The following is a 16538-nucleotide window of genomic DNA, read 5'->3' on the forward strand; positions in this document are numbered from 1 at the left end:
ACATTTTTTGAGGAAGAAAAAACCCAGCAATCCTGCACTGTAGACTTCCACAAACCTGACGAGGGCTTTCTGGGCAAGGAGACAGAAAGTCACCCTTTCAGCAATTGAAAAAGCAAAACACACAAAGAGGGGGTTGCCCTGCCGAATGAGGCTGCATGCAGCGCAGAGATCTTCACAGACAAAGCACAGCTGCTGCTCTTTGCAATGAGGGATTAGCAGTCTAGGTCAAAGGAAAAAAAGCCTCTCTGTAGCTAAGTGAGCAAACTGCAGAATGCATCCTCAGCACAGAGAGAAAGGGCCATCGAACCAGCTTGCTAACTGTGCAGAAGCTTTTGGGAACAGAAACAACTCCAGCATCCGCTTCTTGACAGAACACGTACAGATACTGCTGGTGAACAACAGCGATGCTCTGCTGGAGGACTGAGGTTGCAACGACCTTTCAGTTATTCTTAAACTGCATTTCTTTCCCCTTTGCCTTCTCTGTGTTCATGCATTAACAAGCGCTTTTTCTTTGTGGCAAAACCAACACGTTACCTGTGGGGCTTTAACAATCGCACCTGTAAGAACAGGCCTAGAGATAACAGAAGCAGCTCTTTTAATTGTCTCTCGTAGGGACCAATGCTGTTAAAAATACACATTTGCACACACACCTTTCTCTTTTTAATACATTCAAATCTCTTTCAACCTTCTTACAGTTGAGTCAGATTATATATTGAATTAAACACTGAAAACGTTACTGGCAATTAGGCTGGTATCTAAAATGGTGATTTAATTGCATGTTACAGGGAGCTTTGGACTTATTTCAGTTTGTGGAATTACTTGAACTACAAGTATCAGAAAGTTGTACTGTTAAAAAAAACCAAGAGCTTTTCTTCTCTTCCCCAGTCAAATTAAAGCTAAGTAAGATTTACTCAGCTGGAAAATATCCATACAAACAAAAAGGTGTAACATCATGCACTCCAGCAAAGTCACATTTCCTTGCCGGCCGAAATCTGCTCTACCTGATTTCACACCCTGACTTCCACAGCTGTTAGTAATTGCCATCATCACAAAGGCCCTTTTCAATAAAGCTGGGATTGCAGCTTCTGACAGATGGGGAAGTTCTCAGGAGCTGCGCTCAGGCACGTCTTAACATCTGTACAAGTTCCCTAAATCCTTGTGGGAGTTACTTACATGCTGTACTCCTCCAGCTGAGAGACTGCTCCTGACTATTGACTCTCTATTACAAGTCATCTGCATGAAGCAAAATACCATTGCACTGGTACAGCAAATCTAAATTTAAGCATGTGAGCTGAAAGACTTTGTAGCCTGCATATTTAAAACACAGGCACATGTCACCATTCCCACCCCCCCAGTATCATCACTTTAGGAACTGTTATTAGTCCTACTGAAGCTGCTGTCATGGCCATAAAAACTTATTCCCCATTACGGTCAAAAAGCTATTCTCTATGTGTCAATTAGGGAAGTTTTAATTAAAGTTTTGAAAATTCACATATAAGTAGGAATCTGTGAGGTCAGAAATGGTTTTTGGATCTACATCAAATATTTCTAAGGGAACTCTTCATTTACATACTTTCACAGCATTAGAAGCTTTGTAAACTGTATCCGTACCGCCATTTACATCGCTAAGAAACCAAAGGATGTTCAATTTCTGTTTCTCAAATAAAGGCTATCACCTTGTATGGAGTGTGTGTGGCACTCCATCCACATTTATGGAGTACAGCTGAATTTGAAAAGTGCACCAGCAGACCAGAGGGACAGACAAAGGTGGAGTACTTTTAGTCCTCGTATCACACTGTAAAATCATGTTAGAACATATTTTCAGGTAAATTATCTATTCCTTCCTACAATGCATCAAATGAATAGTAAAACTTCAGTCACCTGTAAATGATGAAGTTCAGGACAGGTCAACTTCAACTTCTCCCCCCCCCCCCCCCCCCGAGATCACAGGCTCACAAGTACATACATGGCATGAGCTGAAACCATGCAGAGAGCTGGGGCCTGTACGACTTTTGGACTAGCTCAGACTCTGAAGTGTGTTAAAGCTTAGAGATCTCCAGACATTCTTCAGCACTTTTAATGGCTGCACTGTAGTGGGACATACCATACCCTTTCTATGGCTGCGTATGTCCTTATGTTGTAGGTGGATAAGCTATTTCTTCTTCCAAGAGCTCCTCTACCATTTCAACTGTACATCTCTGCAAAGGACACAACTTCTCTCCTCCTTGTCTCAACAGGAATGATTTCTCGAAGCAAGTATCTATTTAAAAACAGCAGCAAATTCTGCCACAGTTTACCAGAGCATTTGAATCCTCATTACTCTGGTGTGTGAAAAGTGGTAAATTCCATTTCAGAAGTTTCGACATCTCATCTTAGTGAACAGAGATAAGGAGGGGGTTTGCAGCCTGGTCCCTCACACCCAGCTCGTGCTATTTCTTCTTTATACTTCTTAAAAGGAAGCATCAGGAAACACCTAAATGGAGGAGGTGCTGACAGACTGAAAACTTTAATTGAGACTCCTTTCCCACAGCGCCTCCCACACAAAGCTGCAGAGTTTAAAGATTTTAACAGCTTGTAAGCATAAGAGACAATTCTTTTTCCTTTGACCTCACTTAATCCCTGCTAAATTGTACTAAACTAGCAGATTTCACCAAAAAACAGCTCTTAGAGCTAAACAAGGCCTTTAAATTTACTTCTGCTGGGCGAGGTACGTGATGTACCACTGCTGCGCCTCCATTCCCAGTGTCTTAGGAAGTGAGGGACAAACCATGTTAACATCCTTCTCATACTCGGCACACACAAGCACTGGCCAGTACATGCAGTGGGAGGTTTTCTCCACCACTCCCCCTGCTCCCCCCCCATGTCAGCAGTAAAGTTGTGGGGAAAAATCCTTTATACTAAACACCTACTGCTGAGCTGAGAACAACCAGAGAGAAGCTTGCCCAGAAGCAGGTAACTTCTATGCCAACTTCTTGCACTCTGTCCTAGCTGAGAGTTTCCAAACACACAAAACCTTCCTCTAAAAGGCAAGCTGCTGACACACACTTCATGTACACTGCTCTGCTGCGGGAGAACACAGTCCTGTCCTGTGCTCTTCAGCCCTGGCCTGTAACCCAGAGGTGTCGTTGTAGTGCTTAAGGAATCCACAAGTCACCAACAGTCTCAAATGAAAGCAAACTCCATTCTACAAGGGTCTGGGGCAATGTTTTGTAGATGTTCCCTGTAACAGTACCATACAAAACAATGAAAAAGTTGACCAAAACCACAGAGTACCAACACCTATACATACACATGATGGAAAAGTCAGGGCAACAAAGGGCTCTGCTAGGAAAACCAGGACAACCAGTTCCCCCAACTCCACCCTCCTCCCAAACACTTATGGCAAGTAATATTCAAAGACAAGTACAAATGTGATTTTCAACCCAACTAGTGTTTCAACTCCACTAAAGCTCTGCCTTTGAACTTACAGGGCGTGCACCTTCTCAGCGGAACAGAAGGAGACTGTGGGAAGAGCATGAAATGCAAGAGCATCGTGGGAAAGACCAGAGTCACAAACGCCATGGCTCCTCCCCGAAACCCATCCGGAAGACCTGAGTAAGTGCTGGATGTGCCCCGTTACTCGTTTGCATTTAATCGTCTTTCAGGAATATCTGATTTATTCAAAATGCCGCAAATTACATCAACTCCTGGAAGCTCCATTGCTCAATCATGGCTTTTTCCAAGCATGCATTTTGTGAGCAGCATATATGTGAAGTTCCCAACTCTTAATGCATGTTTTTAAAAACATGAGGATGAAATCAGTATTTTTATCAATGCCTTTTATTTACACCAAACTCTACTGAGACCTGAGACTTAACGACAGTCTCAGCAAACCCCTCCAACCCTCACTGAGCCACTTCATTTAGATACAGGAATTTTGTAATCACTTTTCCTCCATTTATGGTTCCCTTTCATAAACAGGCAATTCACAGAGTAAGTTTATGCATCTCCTTGTGTCACAGAATTCATATTCTCTAATTCAGTTTTCCCCGCAAAACCATAAAATGGTTACCAATATTTGATAGCCCTGGATCCACTTTAAAAGCTTCAGTAGGGCACCATCATGTGTCCCTCCTTTCATAAAGATAATAATCTAAAGCCTCTGCTTCCATCTGTAGTGTTTTCCTTTGCTTTCTTTCAAGAAGTGTTGCTAAGGAAACAGGCATCACCTACCGTTAGGTCCAAGAGTCTAGCAAGGCTTTTCTCAGGAAAAATAGAACAGCTACAAAACAGGTAATTAATTGTTTTTAATAAAGGAAAAAAACCCAAAGGCAGAGTTACTGCATCCCCAACACACACCATCTACATACAAGACCCATATATTTATTAGGGCATGCTCCTGCTCCCTCCTATACAAACTTGTTTCACTTTGATTTCATAATGAACTAAGGAGAAGCATTTAACCCATTCTTAAAGCAGAAGTTTGGATTTTCCTCCACTTCTAGAGCCAGTCTGCTGCTCAGCTCTACCCTTTGAGAAAAGGCAGTATCCAGTTCTGCTGAGCAGCAGTTCCCTGCGTGCACAAAATCATTACAGACCTACTTACTGAACTGACTCATGCAGAGTAACTGAGCCTGGCTCAATAAATTCACATTTGTATACTTCATTTAGAGTTTCTGGTACTGTGAGTTTACATCACAACCCCTTTTACTACTGAACAATTCTATTCTACTGGAACAGATTTGAGGATTTAGCCAAATTAAAGGGATGCTATTTGTTAAATTGATGTCTACAACAGTTCAGCAACAAGCTTTTTTCAGCCTACATGAACTTCAGAACAGTTCCAAGTTTCAGTGAAGCCTCATCTGTGCATGCATGACACGGCAGGCAAAACACATGAGCCTCTACAAAATACCTCTATGTCGAAATAATTTTGCCCCAATGCCATTAAAGGTAACCAGTCATCAGTTGAAAATTAAAGTGCTAATACCTGAATTTTATATTTTACCAGAAGCATTTTGAAAAACAAAAGGGGGTCTAAGATTATTAACACCATCCCTGGTGGTCACACCATAATAAATACATATAAATCTATATGTAGACATTGTATATATACGTATAGATATGGTGATTTCAGACTGTCAAGAGGTGACACTGCTCCCTGCAGAGCTTAATCGTGAGAGTGACAGTGTAAGCTCTGTCTCACAATTACCAGGCATTTTGCATTGGTGGCCCCCAGAGAGAGCAGCAATAGAATAAAAAAAGCTGACTTTCAGCAGTGGTCTGCTATAAATCAGAGCCACAAAGACAACCCACAAAGTATTATCAGCAGGAATTAATTCTGACCATGACTTCTGTGAACAGTGAAGGTCACAGCAAATGTCAAACCCATGTATAATTCCCTCAACTCTGCAGTTCAAGAACTGCAGTCACACACATGGGTGTGCTTTGCCCTGGCTCAGCAGCCATGACTCTCAAAACCACAGCAACCCACAGGAAAGGCTTTGGGAAGCTTACACTGAGTTGGAGGGTCTGATTACAGGGAAGGTTGAACGAGCCTGTGATTAGTAAAAAGAAACAGGAATTAAACAGAGTAGTAACCTCAGCTAAAGAGAAGAGGGAAGCTGCCCTGTCTGCACAAGTACTTGCCTCTAGTCTTAAGGCAGTCAGTCCAACATCGATATCAATGTGTCAGACATCCAGTATTTTTTATTGTCACCCCTTTGCCATCCTGTAGTCGGGTGGTTAACTTCACTGTGAGGAGCAGGAGGAAAAGGTCAGTGTTTTTCACAGAGAGCAAGCAGCTGATATGGCAGCAACATGGATTGAGCATCTTGAAAATGCAGACAAATCTAGAGCAGTAGTTGATGCCACTGGTAGTCAAATGCTCGTATGGAAACTACACCCAAATTCAGTTATGAGAAAGCAGAGTTGCAAGTTTCACTTCCTTCAGTCTTGTGCTTCTTATCCCAAGCTCCCGTCTGTTTTCTTGATTACCCACATGTAGGCTGAATGTGTGACAGCAGCCATGCTTCTTGGGTGGAGTGGTTCAGAAGAACACACAGCAAGAGACTGATTGCATCATACAGTCTGTAGGGACAGGCCTATGCTGGTTAAGGAGAGTGGGTTACATATTAGTTCAGAACTGAAATCCAGGTTTCAGCCATTATGCTAATCCACTTAAGGCCTGGAGTCCTCTCATTTTTCTTCACTGCTTTCTTCAATGACAGAAGGCTCTATCATATAATGTCTCCCTTTATCCACCTCTTCCCTACTGTTTCCCTCCCCAGATAAATATTCTAGCCTTGAAAGGATAAACCAGAGATAAAACTTAATTTATACACCTATATTTGTTACATCCACAAGACGTAACATATGACTTCAAGTTACATGAAATGGGTAGAAAAATTAAACTAAGAATCAATAAATGAAAGCATTTCATCCATTATCTCAAGTGCACGAGAGCAGGACTTTAAAACTTCAGTGCCAGAATCTAAGTCGTAGTGCTGAACAGAATACATGAAAAAGTAATTTATCAACCTGTTATGAAACTCTGTGGTAACCTGCTTCCAAGTTCATCCTATTTTCTTGAAGGAGCTGTAAAACACAAGGTAGTTTTCATGATCTGGATTGGTTTATTTTCACATGTTCAGGTGGGATATTCAATTAACACAGTCTAAAGGACTACTTCGCCCATGATAAACTTCTCAGGTCCTAATAAACAATATACCGTAAAACATTTTAGACAAGGTTAGGGGATTTATCCAACTAATCTCCTAGCAAAATTATCTAAAAATCACTAAATCTGAATCTATCCTTTCATAAAGTTCTGCAGAAGATTTTAATAACACACTTCCTCTCCCCTGCATTTCACTGAGAAAACTGCAGAGAACATCAAATTCTAACACATAGATTTTATTAGGATACAGTACTAGCATTTTTAACTCTGGGTATTCTCATCCCTCCTCTCACAACTTAGGCAGATGCATCCAATTAATGATGAATCATTCTCCATAAATTTCCTGTTTAGAACATACTGGCAATACCAGCAGAACAGCCTACAGAGCTCAAAATGGAGAAGAGAAAGTCACTTGGTCACACATCACCACCGTATAGCTTCCAGACCCCAAAAAGATGTTTCAAGTGGGGGGTGCAGGTGTCCCAAGAAAGAAATGGTTCACTTCAGATTCCTAGATGAACCATTATTATGCTATGAGAAAGAAACTACACTATCGCACGCAGATAGAGCTGTGCACACCACGCACTGTACACAATACACAACTAGAGATCACTACCAGAATTAAGGAAAACTTTATTTCTCATGCTCCTAAGCACTGCTCAGCGTAGTTGTAATGAAATGGCATGTGAAGGAAATGGGGGATATTTGATCACTAAGCAGCAGAGTGTGTAAGAGCAGCTGTTCTCCTGTACCGTTTTACTCACTGAGCGCTGGGCCACAATTCCACAGGTGCTGAAAGAGATAAGAATGAACTAGACAAACAACCTGCTCCTGTTTATCCACACTCTGTCCTCAGATCAACCCAAGAAAAGGTCCTCCAGTGTCAAATAAAGTCAGAAGAATATCTGCCTGTATCCTCAACTGAAAAGTTTGGTCAAATTCCACTTTCTGAAGTGGACAGCCCGCTCTCATTCTATGTATTCCATTGATTAACGTTTGCCTTCCCTGAAGAAGCCTTTCATTTTCTCTCTCTTTCAGGAATTGTCCTGTCTTCTGCAGGAGCCTATTGCCCACACCCTGCTGGATCAAGCTATAATGTCCTACTTTCTGATCCCTGCTAGGGAGGGCCTGTGGAGCCTGAAACTCTGCAAGCTCATAAGTGTTTGAAAGGTTATTCCTCAAATACTCTCCTCTGGAAGCTCTGTAGTTGAAGAGACTAACATCAGGAAGGGAACTGATTGCAGGTAACCCTCCCTTTCTCTTTTCAAATTATGACTGATAGAAGGGAACAACTTTTTCTTAGGTTCAGATACAAACTTCACATTTCAGTGGTCACATCCAAAGTTTATTTGGCTTTTTGGTTTGCTTTAAAAACAAGAAACATTTCTGGTGCCACAAACATGAAAAAAGGTTCCTCACAAAAGGCAACAAACCCCAACGTGCCACTAAATAACGTGTTATTGTAAAACAACTTCTGATCTCCCACAGGTTTTTGAAAAACAGGCTGGTATATAGTTCCATTTCTCTCATCTTGAAAATTACTGAACTAACCCCTGACTAGCCTAGAATAAACTTCCACAGCATGTGGTCATCATTTAAATACTCCACTCAAGGTATTTCAGTTCTCTTTAATTTGCATCACTTTTCATGTATTTTGACTTCAGCTTTCAGAGTTAGAACGCGGTGACAGGGATCTTGCAAGCAATTTGAAAGGTATGCCAGAGTGCAGCCCTATTTTATTTGGAAGAACGGACAAATCTGTAAGGAACAATCAGCTTCTTCCTAGTCCTAGGGGGTAATTTTCTGTACAAGCTCACCGTTCTCAATCAGGCACTGTGAAGTACACACTTAACTGGAACAGCCTCCAGTGCAGGGGACTGGCTGTTTTTCCTCCAGTCTCGCTCACTAACGGTTAAGATTTTAAAGCTCTTAACCTTCAACAGAGAAATTGCTTTGAATTTCATTATAAGCATCTTCTCATTGACCAGTCTGATTGCAGAGTCTTTAAAGGACACAATCAAAAACATCCCTGACCACACAATAAATAAAGCCGACACAATAATAGGTCTTTCAGAATTCTATAGGAGATGAGCAGTTGATTCCTTCAAGCTGAGCAGAGAAGCATGAAATGAACTTCAGCTTGCAACAAACTAGGGAGACATGTAAGAAAGAACATGTCCCATTTTCATATTACTTAATACTGGGATTGACAAGGCATTGTAGCAACACAGAGGAAGATCCTGCAATGGAGGAAAGCCCTAAATCTAAAGAGATCCGGAGGCACCAAGTATTTTAAGTGATAACAATTTTAGAGGTCTACACATGCCAGAACGTAGTTTCTATTCTAAAGCACTATAAACAGTCTACTGTAACTCAGTGGAACAAAATTCCATTGATTTTTTAGAAAATATACTTAAGAAAACTCTTAGAAAAAAATAAGTAGAAAGCTTGCTACTAGCTCTAGTGATAAACTTATTAGTTTTCACTCTATGCAAAGGAAATGGAACAATATTAAGGTGAATGAATTTAGGTGTAGATCAAAAAATGAAGGATTATGCTGCCAGGGAGTGAAGGATTATCATCACTTACCTCCCTCATCCAGAAGCTTCCCACTCAGGGGCTGGGATGTATCTGAAGAGTAACATGTAATGGAAATTTGTAGCATTAAATTAACTGCAGCTGATTGGAAGCACCTGATGGAGAAGAGGTGAGAATACCTGCTGTTTTAGAAGTGTGAATAGGATAATCCCCAAACCTGACTTTCTGGTCTTCTGCCCTGACATTAACTATTAAGGTTACAATCTGTCTGAACACTGGAAAAAATACTGTAATAGTCAGTTACAGTAAGCTACTGGAGAAGTTTCCAGACCAATCACAAGAAAAAAGGCCCAAGTTACGGTTTTTAACTGAAACCATAGCCTCATGACACCACTAGTCAAATAATCAGGCAATACACTTAGCATCCAAAGGAGATACAGGTTTTCCTTGACCAGTACAGGCACACAGCCACAAAACCCAAAACAAACCAAAGCACACCTAGCATCTCCTCAGTAGACTATTTAAATAGCTAAGTCAAGGCTACAGAAAACAATGTCTTACCTAGTAAGTGTGTACTCCCTGAGTCCTGAATGCAGGTTCATGGCAGAAAAAGTACCTATGCATCCACGCAATCGTTTATCTCGACCAATCTTCCACGTTACAAACAGTGGGCTGTTTAGGGAAGAGAAAGAGAGACATGATCACAGAAGCAATACTGACAGTTGGGGTGAAATTTTAGCAACAGCGCTCTTCCATTTCGGGCAATGGGGGGCAGATCACTCAAATAACTGTATCTGAGCAGGGCCATAGTATGTAGAAATGTCCTTTGCAATTCTTTTGACTGTTGTAGAAATGTTGGTTATGTGATACAATAGAAAGTAAGATGACTGGAACAGTGAATGGACAGAATCAAAGTGCTTGGTAACAGACACAACATGCTCCGTGTCCTTCACTGTTACCCATCAGGCTTCTCCTGCGAATGGGAAGCCTCACCTTATACATCTCTACATAAGGAACCCCTTACAGAAGGGAAAAATGCCCGTCACACAACCCATCCCTCCACCTGAGCACAAACACTTTGGTCCTCAACGCTGCCAGCAACAACTACCAGAAATCCTTGGAAGGTAAGAAAGTTTAGGAACACTCTCCAGGCTTAAAGAACTGCCTGAGGAAAGGGTATTTCCTCCATGAATCCAAAGTCGGTACTTAAGAATCTCAAAAATTGCCAGAAGTGGAGCAAAATCTCTGGAAGTCGAACATGTCTCAATCATATGAGTGTGACAAAGAAACACTTCTACCAAACCGCTTTGTACCCATCTACACCGAGTTAACAAGGAGACAAACCACACAACTTCTTGGGACCAGAGTTTTTCTTGCGGTTCTAAAGCATCGCATCAATACCCGAGCAACAGCAACACACACAAACTTGAATCTCCCAGGGGAGTGCACATTCCCAGTCCTCTCAACTCTAACAGAGGTTTCTAATCCTGAGAGGAACAGGGATGCGCAGAGAAGAAAAGCACAGCAAATGTACTCTTTTTCCATGCAGGAGACAGTCAAAGTGCATTACACAAACAAGATGCACTTCCCTACGGTCAGGCTTTAAAAAAACAAACGATGGTAACTTTTCAAAAGGCACTTCTGTCAAACAAACCCAACCTGACAGAGTATTCTTGATCACAAACAGGTTCACCACAAGCAACCCCATCCTGCCCTCCACAACTGCAGAGCACCTCCCCCTTAAATCCTCAAGTTAACCCCGGTGTCAGTTGCTGTGGAAAGTCCTAGGCCATTCAGGCACAAACATGTATCATTCCCAATACGGAGAGTACAGCCACCCTGCACTGAAGGAACAAGATGCATCTCTGACATTAGAGCACCTGCGACCACCACAGGCACGCTTAGTGATGCACAACTGATTTCTCTCCAAAAGCTTTGTGCTGAGGCAGGCACTGCTCTTCAGCATTATACACACATACAGACCATCATATGGGATTCATCTTGTTTTCCTTTATAGCTGTTTCCTACACAGTGTCCTTATTGTGCAGTCCACAGCCATTGCTGTGAAGATCAAGAAGTCTACCGTGAGGTAAGGCTAGCATCTGAGAAGCAGAGGATTACAAAGCAAACATAATTACATGTGCCTTTAAAGAGGGAGCAGATCCAGAAGCACAGGTACAGCCAAAAACTCACAGGCAAGTTGGCTGCATCAAAAAATAAAGTCACAATCTTCTGTTACTATCATGTGCTGCAAGTACCAAGCAGATTTACAACAATGCAGCGCAAGATCAACAATGCTACACTGCATGACAGCCTTTTGGTAACTGTTTTGTCTCACTCCTCATCTGAAGGATCAGTAAAAACAGAACCTGCAAGGTGAATCTGCAGTTTTTTGTGAAGCAGAAACTCCCTTTCTAGCTATGTTGAGAGTCCTAAAATACACTAAAGGCTAGGAGCTTTACTGTAGGAGCAGATCAGTCACTGCATCACTGCATGGATCGCTGCACAGCATAAGAGTTGGATGTAACTGTACTGTAGGTATATGTATGGATATGTGTGTGGGTTTGGACTCTCAAAGAATAGTCCATGTTCCTTTTCTGCTTCCATCCTGTGCTCTTTGTCTGCCACGGCACAAGATACTCATCATGTGATGGCAGAGAAGGATATGCCCCTGGGGCTGTACAGCACCAAAGCAGCAGCACGGAGCCCTCTCCTAACTTCCAAACCCTGCTGTTATCGCCTGCTGGTAGAGCAACTTCCTCCTTACTTAAGCTGCACAAGTTCCCTTCTTTCAATGGCGATGAATAGAAGAGGAAGCTGAAGTCATATCTTTCTTTTGGATGTGGATTTCCTTTTATTTCTTTCCCCCCTTCCCTCCCCCCTTTATGTCCTTTGACAAAAGCTGAAGAGCATAAAGCCGGAAGGGACATTACCTAACAGTTAGTAGAATGCAGGTTATTACACCACTCTCCATTCAATCAACAAGTGGCATTTCATAAGTGTTTTCAAGAAAGGTTCCCCTAAATGGCATCAACAAAATTGTTAAGATTGCAACAGCACTGATAACACTCTCTCCCCTTGCACAGAGACAAGCCTGAATAAGATTCAAATTGGACTTTAGGATTATTCTCCTGACCTTTATCTTTGGATTATGAGATTTATTAGCTGTAATACACTTAGTGGAGGGCTGTAATTCAGGGAAACATATACTCATTTACTTTCTTATCAGAACAGAATTCCTTCTAGGATGCATTGTTACTGCTACTTTAAAAGGACAATACAAGAAAACACCCAGAGACCATCACTGAATGTCAGACAGATTACTGAAATGTTTGCATGTGCTCTGAAGGTCCTTGTCAGTGAGTACGAACAGAAAAAGTAAAGGTTATATACATACTTTTTGTACTAGTGGTAGTAGTATAAAGGTACTGTTGGGAGTAAATTTAAACCTTTATTCACTGGGTAGATGAACACCGCTGGTAGCCATACATGCTAAAAACACATCCCAAAATCTGACTAAAGATTGTTTTCCAGCCTTTTAGCTTCTCTGTTCCCACACACTTGCCTCCCTATTCCCCAGGAGCCACTAAAGGTATCAGCATGTCTACAAAGAAGATATATGCCTATTGAACAGAATTACTTCTCTTAATTACCATCGCAGATGTCCTCCAAGTGTAACACAGACCAAGGGTTCAGAGCAGTCAGTGACCCAAGAGGATTCTAACTCTCAAGATTCAAGAAATAAGAATGAAAGGGACCTCCAGAGCTCCAGCTGTCATAAGGAATAATTACACCATGTAATGTTCATGAATGTTCCACATTCTCCATCTTAAAACTTACTAGAACTGAAGGAGACAAAACCCTCAAAATGAGAAATGAGAAGGTGGCCTCAAAACCTCACTGAGGTTCAGAACCTCTGGAAACACTGTGATTTCCTGCAGAAATGTTTTCCCAGTCAGCTTGTACCTACGCTGTTCTTGTGCCAACATTGTCCTTTAGTTTAAATAGTTCTTGTCCCTTCCTGGTTATTATTCACCACAGTATTTATAGAAGGAATTCATATGCCTCTTCAGACCTCACTTTGCTGAGCTAAATGGGTTGTGTCCATTCAGTTTCCTCTTAATGGGGATCTTTCCACTCTTACCATCACAGCTCTTCTCTACACCTCTTCCCAGTTTAATTTTGCCTTCTTGACCATCAGTGTCCAGAACTGTACACAGAATTAGAAGAGGGTCTCATACCTCAGTTAGTGCTTCCATCTCTGAACCAGAAACACTGCCTGCTACACTTTAGGGTTAATTCTCGCATCCTAATATAAAGTGCAAGTCTGCCTTTCAAACCTTTACAGAGCATTTCTAGCCTTACGCTAAACAAGACAATAGAAAACCTGCTCCCAGAACCTAGACAAGGTATGCAGAGAAAAGAATTTGTTTCTTCCCAGTGACATTCTTTTGCTTTTTATTGATATCCTTGGTTTCAGCTGCTTGCCTATTTGCTCCAAGCCTGCAATGCTTTTCTTGTGCTTTAAAGCCAATAACCCACAAATAAACTTGCCATCTAACGTAATTGCAAATGTGAGATCTGAGGCTAAGTGTCAAACCCCACAGATATTGATGTCAAGAGCAGCTAAGTAAATATGTACATTCTCAACTTGACAAAAATCCTTATTTTCATCTGCTGTTTTTCTTAGCACAAAAAAGGAGGGGCTCTGAGCAACACGGTTAGATCTAAAATGAAAATTTGCACCTCCAGGCACTTGAAAGAAAACCAAAGAGAACAACAGAAGAGAAAACCTTCAGTAAAAAACAGATGTGATGAGAGGAGTCCCTTTTATCCAATGACAGACAGCAAGGATGTGCACTGCACGGTGGAGATCCAAATCCTCCTTCTGCCTAAAGAAGCCTGAACCCACACACACCACAAAGTGGAAGAGCAGACTGGGGTGGAGTGTGCCCACCTTTCTGACTCTGGCTCCCTCTGGATCCAGTATGAAAGCTGGGGTGGTTTTGTTGCTGTCTGGTTTAGAAACAACAATCACCAAACCAGATGCCGCACTTCCCTGGGAGGGCTCCAACACCCAGCCTTGAGTAGCTCTTAGTCAATGTTAGGGTGAAGCATCTTAAAAGTAAAACAGCTCCAAGCTTAGGAGTGAGCCCTCCTGAACCAAGAGACTCAGGAACTTACTTGTCTGATGGGTTATTCAGCTTCTCATCACAGTGCCAAACACCTCTGCCATACCCTGCTGACTGTTAACCGCAGGAGAGCTGCACAGCACCACGAATACTCAGTACCTGAAAGTTGGTGGAATACATTTCAAATTGTACAGCAGCAAAAGGGACTAAACCAGACCCTTATAAGCACCTGTAAACATCTCATTCTTCTTACATAATGGTCTGTGTTTTGTGATTTCTTTGTCTGCCAGTCAAACACTGAAAAAAGATTTCCATCTATCACTATTTACAGGTGACCTGAGGACTATAAACCTTCCATTCAGCCATTGTCTCATTTACTATTTATTGGAAGGCTTGACCAGCTCTAATCTAAATAGCAGGCAATTGTTTCAGTTATTTGTAACAGAGGTTGTCAGGCACCACTCCATGAAAACCAGCTGATCCTATATGTCGTTTTTCCCTACTTTCAGTTGCAAAACCGAGTTAAAGAGACAGCTGCACCACAGCAGGAGTTCAAACTACTATGGCTTCCTTATATACAACTGCTACCATCAACAGGGGCACACATACATAGCCTGTCTCCCTGACGGGCTACTGAAACGCATACATGTACCCAACAGCCTAAATGCTGACCTTAAAGGGTAGCCAGAAAACGTGTGGCTGAAGCAGAGGAGCACGGGTCACCCGATCAGAGTGCTGCCCCATGTGTCACTTCAGCTACTATTACACTATTTTCATTAATGAAGAAACTAGGACAGCCCTGTGCTTCCCTTGAGCATTAATCTGTTACACCTTCCGCAGAGCCAAAGCCCTTCCCACAAAGGTCACAAGGAATAAACCTATATAAACACGGAAAGAACGTATCAAGCTATTCCCTTGCACACCACAGTTACCAGTGCCCTAAGTGTATTTCTTATTAATGCTTTACCAAATGCTGACCTGCTTGCTATATGCTACTGCAAATATTTAGACTGAAAGTAAAAGTGTGCAAGCTATTTTAGTAATGGCTCAGCTATCACAGTGAGAGTCAGCATGCCACTAACTTATTACACTGACATCATGTAGAAAGCACTGTTAAAAATACCCTCTTTTAATATAAAGCAGCACTCGATACAAGCTGCCTTGTACTTACCAGTATATTTAATAAAAATAGGAAAGGGTTCTTGAAGTTGTGGGGGAGAAGGCAAAAAGTGGGAATGCATTGGTCTTTCTCTGGTGCCATCAGCAGCAGTATGCAAAGCTTCTTTTCTTTGTTGTAGGTAGGGAGGAAAAGAAAGGGGAGGAAGGTGGGTATAGGGAAAAGGAAGTGTGACAGATCAAGAATACTTCTGCACTTTTATGAAAGATAAGTGAGAACTTCTTCAGTTTCACTTGGAAAACTTCCAAGTAATAAAAAACCTTGTAGGACTTTGAAGTTAAATCTGATGAACAGAGAGGTAAAATAATATTTAAACAGGCATTTTAATTGTAGTTATTTAACCTACCATCTTTTATAACCAAAGAAGGGAAGGAAGTCTCTACGGTCCTAACGTTACCTGATACCTAGGGCTGTCGGATCAGACACTTTGAAAAGTCAGCACACTCATCCCTTTGTAAGACCAGAGGCTTCCAGCCCAGCTCTGAGGATTTCCAACCGCAGCACGCCCTGAAAGCACTCGAAACAAGCAAAACTGCAATGGCAGTGTTTTCCTTTCTGCTCCACACGAGGGAACAAGCCTTTGTTCCCACATTCGAGAAATTTTAACAGTTACATTTCTTGACATAAAGCGTACTCTGTTTTACTGGGTTGGGATCATGCTAACCCCTCGTGTAATACTGGGTCAAACTTGAAGCATCTGAAGAAAGAGAAACGAGGGTTTCTCATTAGAACCATGCACTGCGATCCCTCGCACCAGCTATGCCAGCCTTAGAATCACAGCAAGCAGCCTCCCTGCTAACTGAGGCACTCTGAACTTTGTTGTAGGCCAGGCTGTGGCATTCCCAGATGTGACAGTTCAGTGACCTAATTCACATTACTCAGTATCAGAGAATACAGCTTAGTAATGAAGGAGGCGGGAACACTTATGCCGATAGCTTTATCAAAGGGCATCTGTACATAGGCTCCGAAGCACAGTAGGGGGGCAAATATGTTGAAAGTATCCAGTTGGTGATGAAAAGGGAACCTTGATGGG

General features: G+C 41.9%; 1 protein-coding gene and 1 long non-coding RNA gene across 10 annotated transcripts in view; one reads left to right on the top strand and one right to left on the bottom strand.

The window, feature by feature from the left end:
* AMMECR1 (AMMECR nuclear protein 1) overlaps nucleotides 1–16538 on the bottom strand; it is a 100108-nt gene that overhangs the window by 30462 nt on the left and 53108 nt on the right. For 7 of the 8 annotated variants that reach the window (XR_009968816.1, XR_009968815.1, XR_009968817.1 and 4 more), the window contains one exon: nucleotides 9758–9868. The exons of the other annotated variant lie outside the window; for it this stretch is intronic. Coding sequence is in view for 4 of the 7 variants with exons in the window: in XM_062640193.1 (XP_062496177.1) it covers nucleotides 9758–9868 (111 nt within the window). In the remaining 3 variants the exon portion in view is untranslated. The remainder of the gene's footprint in view (nucleotides 1–9757; nucleotides 9869–16538) is intronic. 8 annotated transcript variants of the gene reach the window in all.
* LOC134174875 (uncharacterized) overlaps nucleotides 3496–16538 on the top strand; it is a 28176-nt gene continuing 15133 nt past the window's right edge. The window contains exons 1-3 of one of the 2 annotated variants that reach the window (XR_009968820.1): nucleotides 3496–3598; nucleotides 4185–4272; nucleotides 7697–7902. This is a non-coding gene — a long non-coding RNA (uncharacterized LOC134174875). Of the gene's footprint in view, nucleotides 3599–4184; nucleotides 4273–7696; nucleotides 10378–16538 lie in introns of those variants that run through there. The other variant, XR_009968819.1, reaches the window with a different exon arrangement.

Source organism: Pezoporus occidentalis, unplaced genomic scaffold (genome assembly GCF_034315485.1).
Source record: "Pezoporus occidentalis ecotype Australia unplaced genomic scaffold, CSIRO_AGI_Poc_V1 ctg63, whole genome shotgun sequence".
Lineage (NCBI taxonomy): Eukaryota > Metazoa > Chordata > Aves > Psittaciformes > Psittacidae > Pezoporus > Pezoporus occidentalis.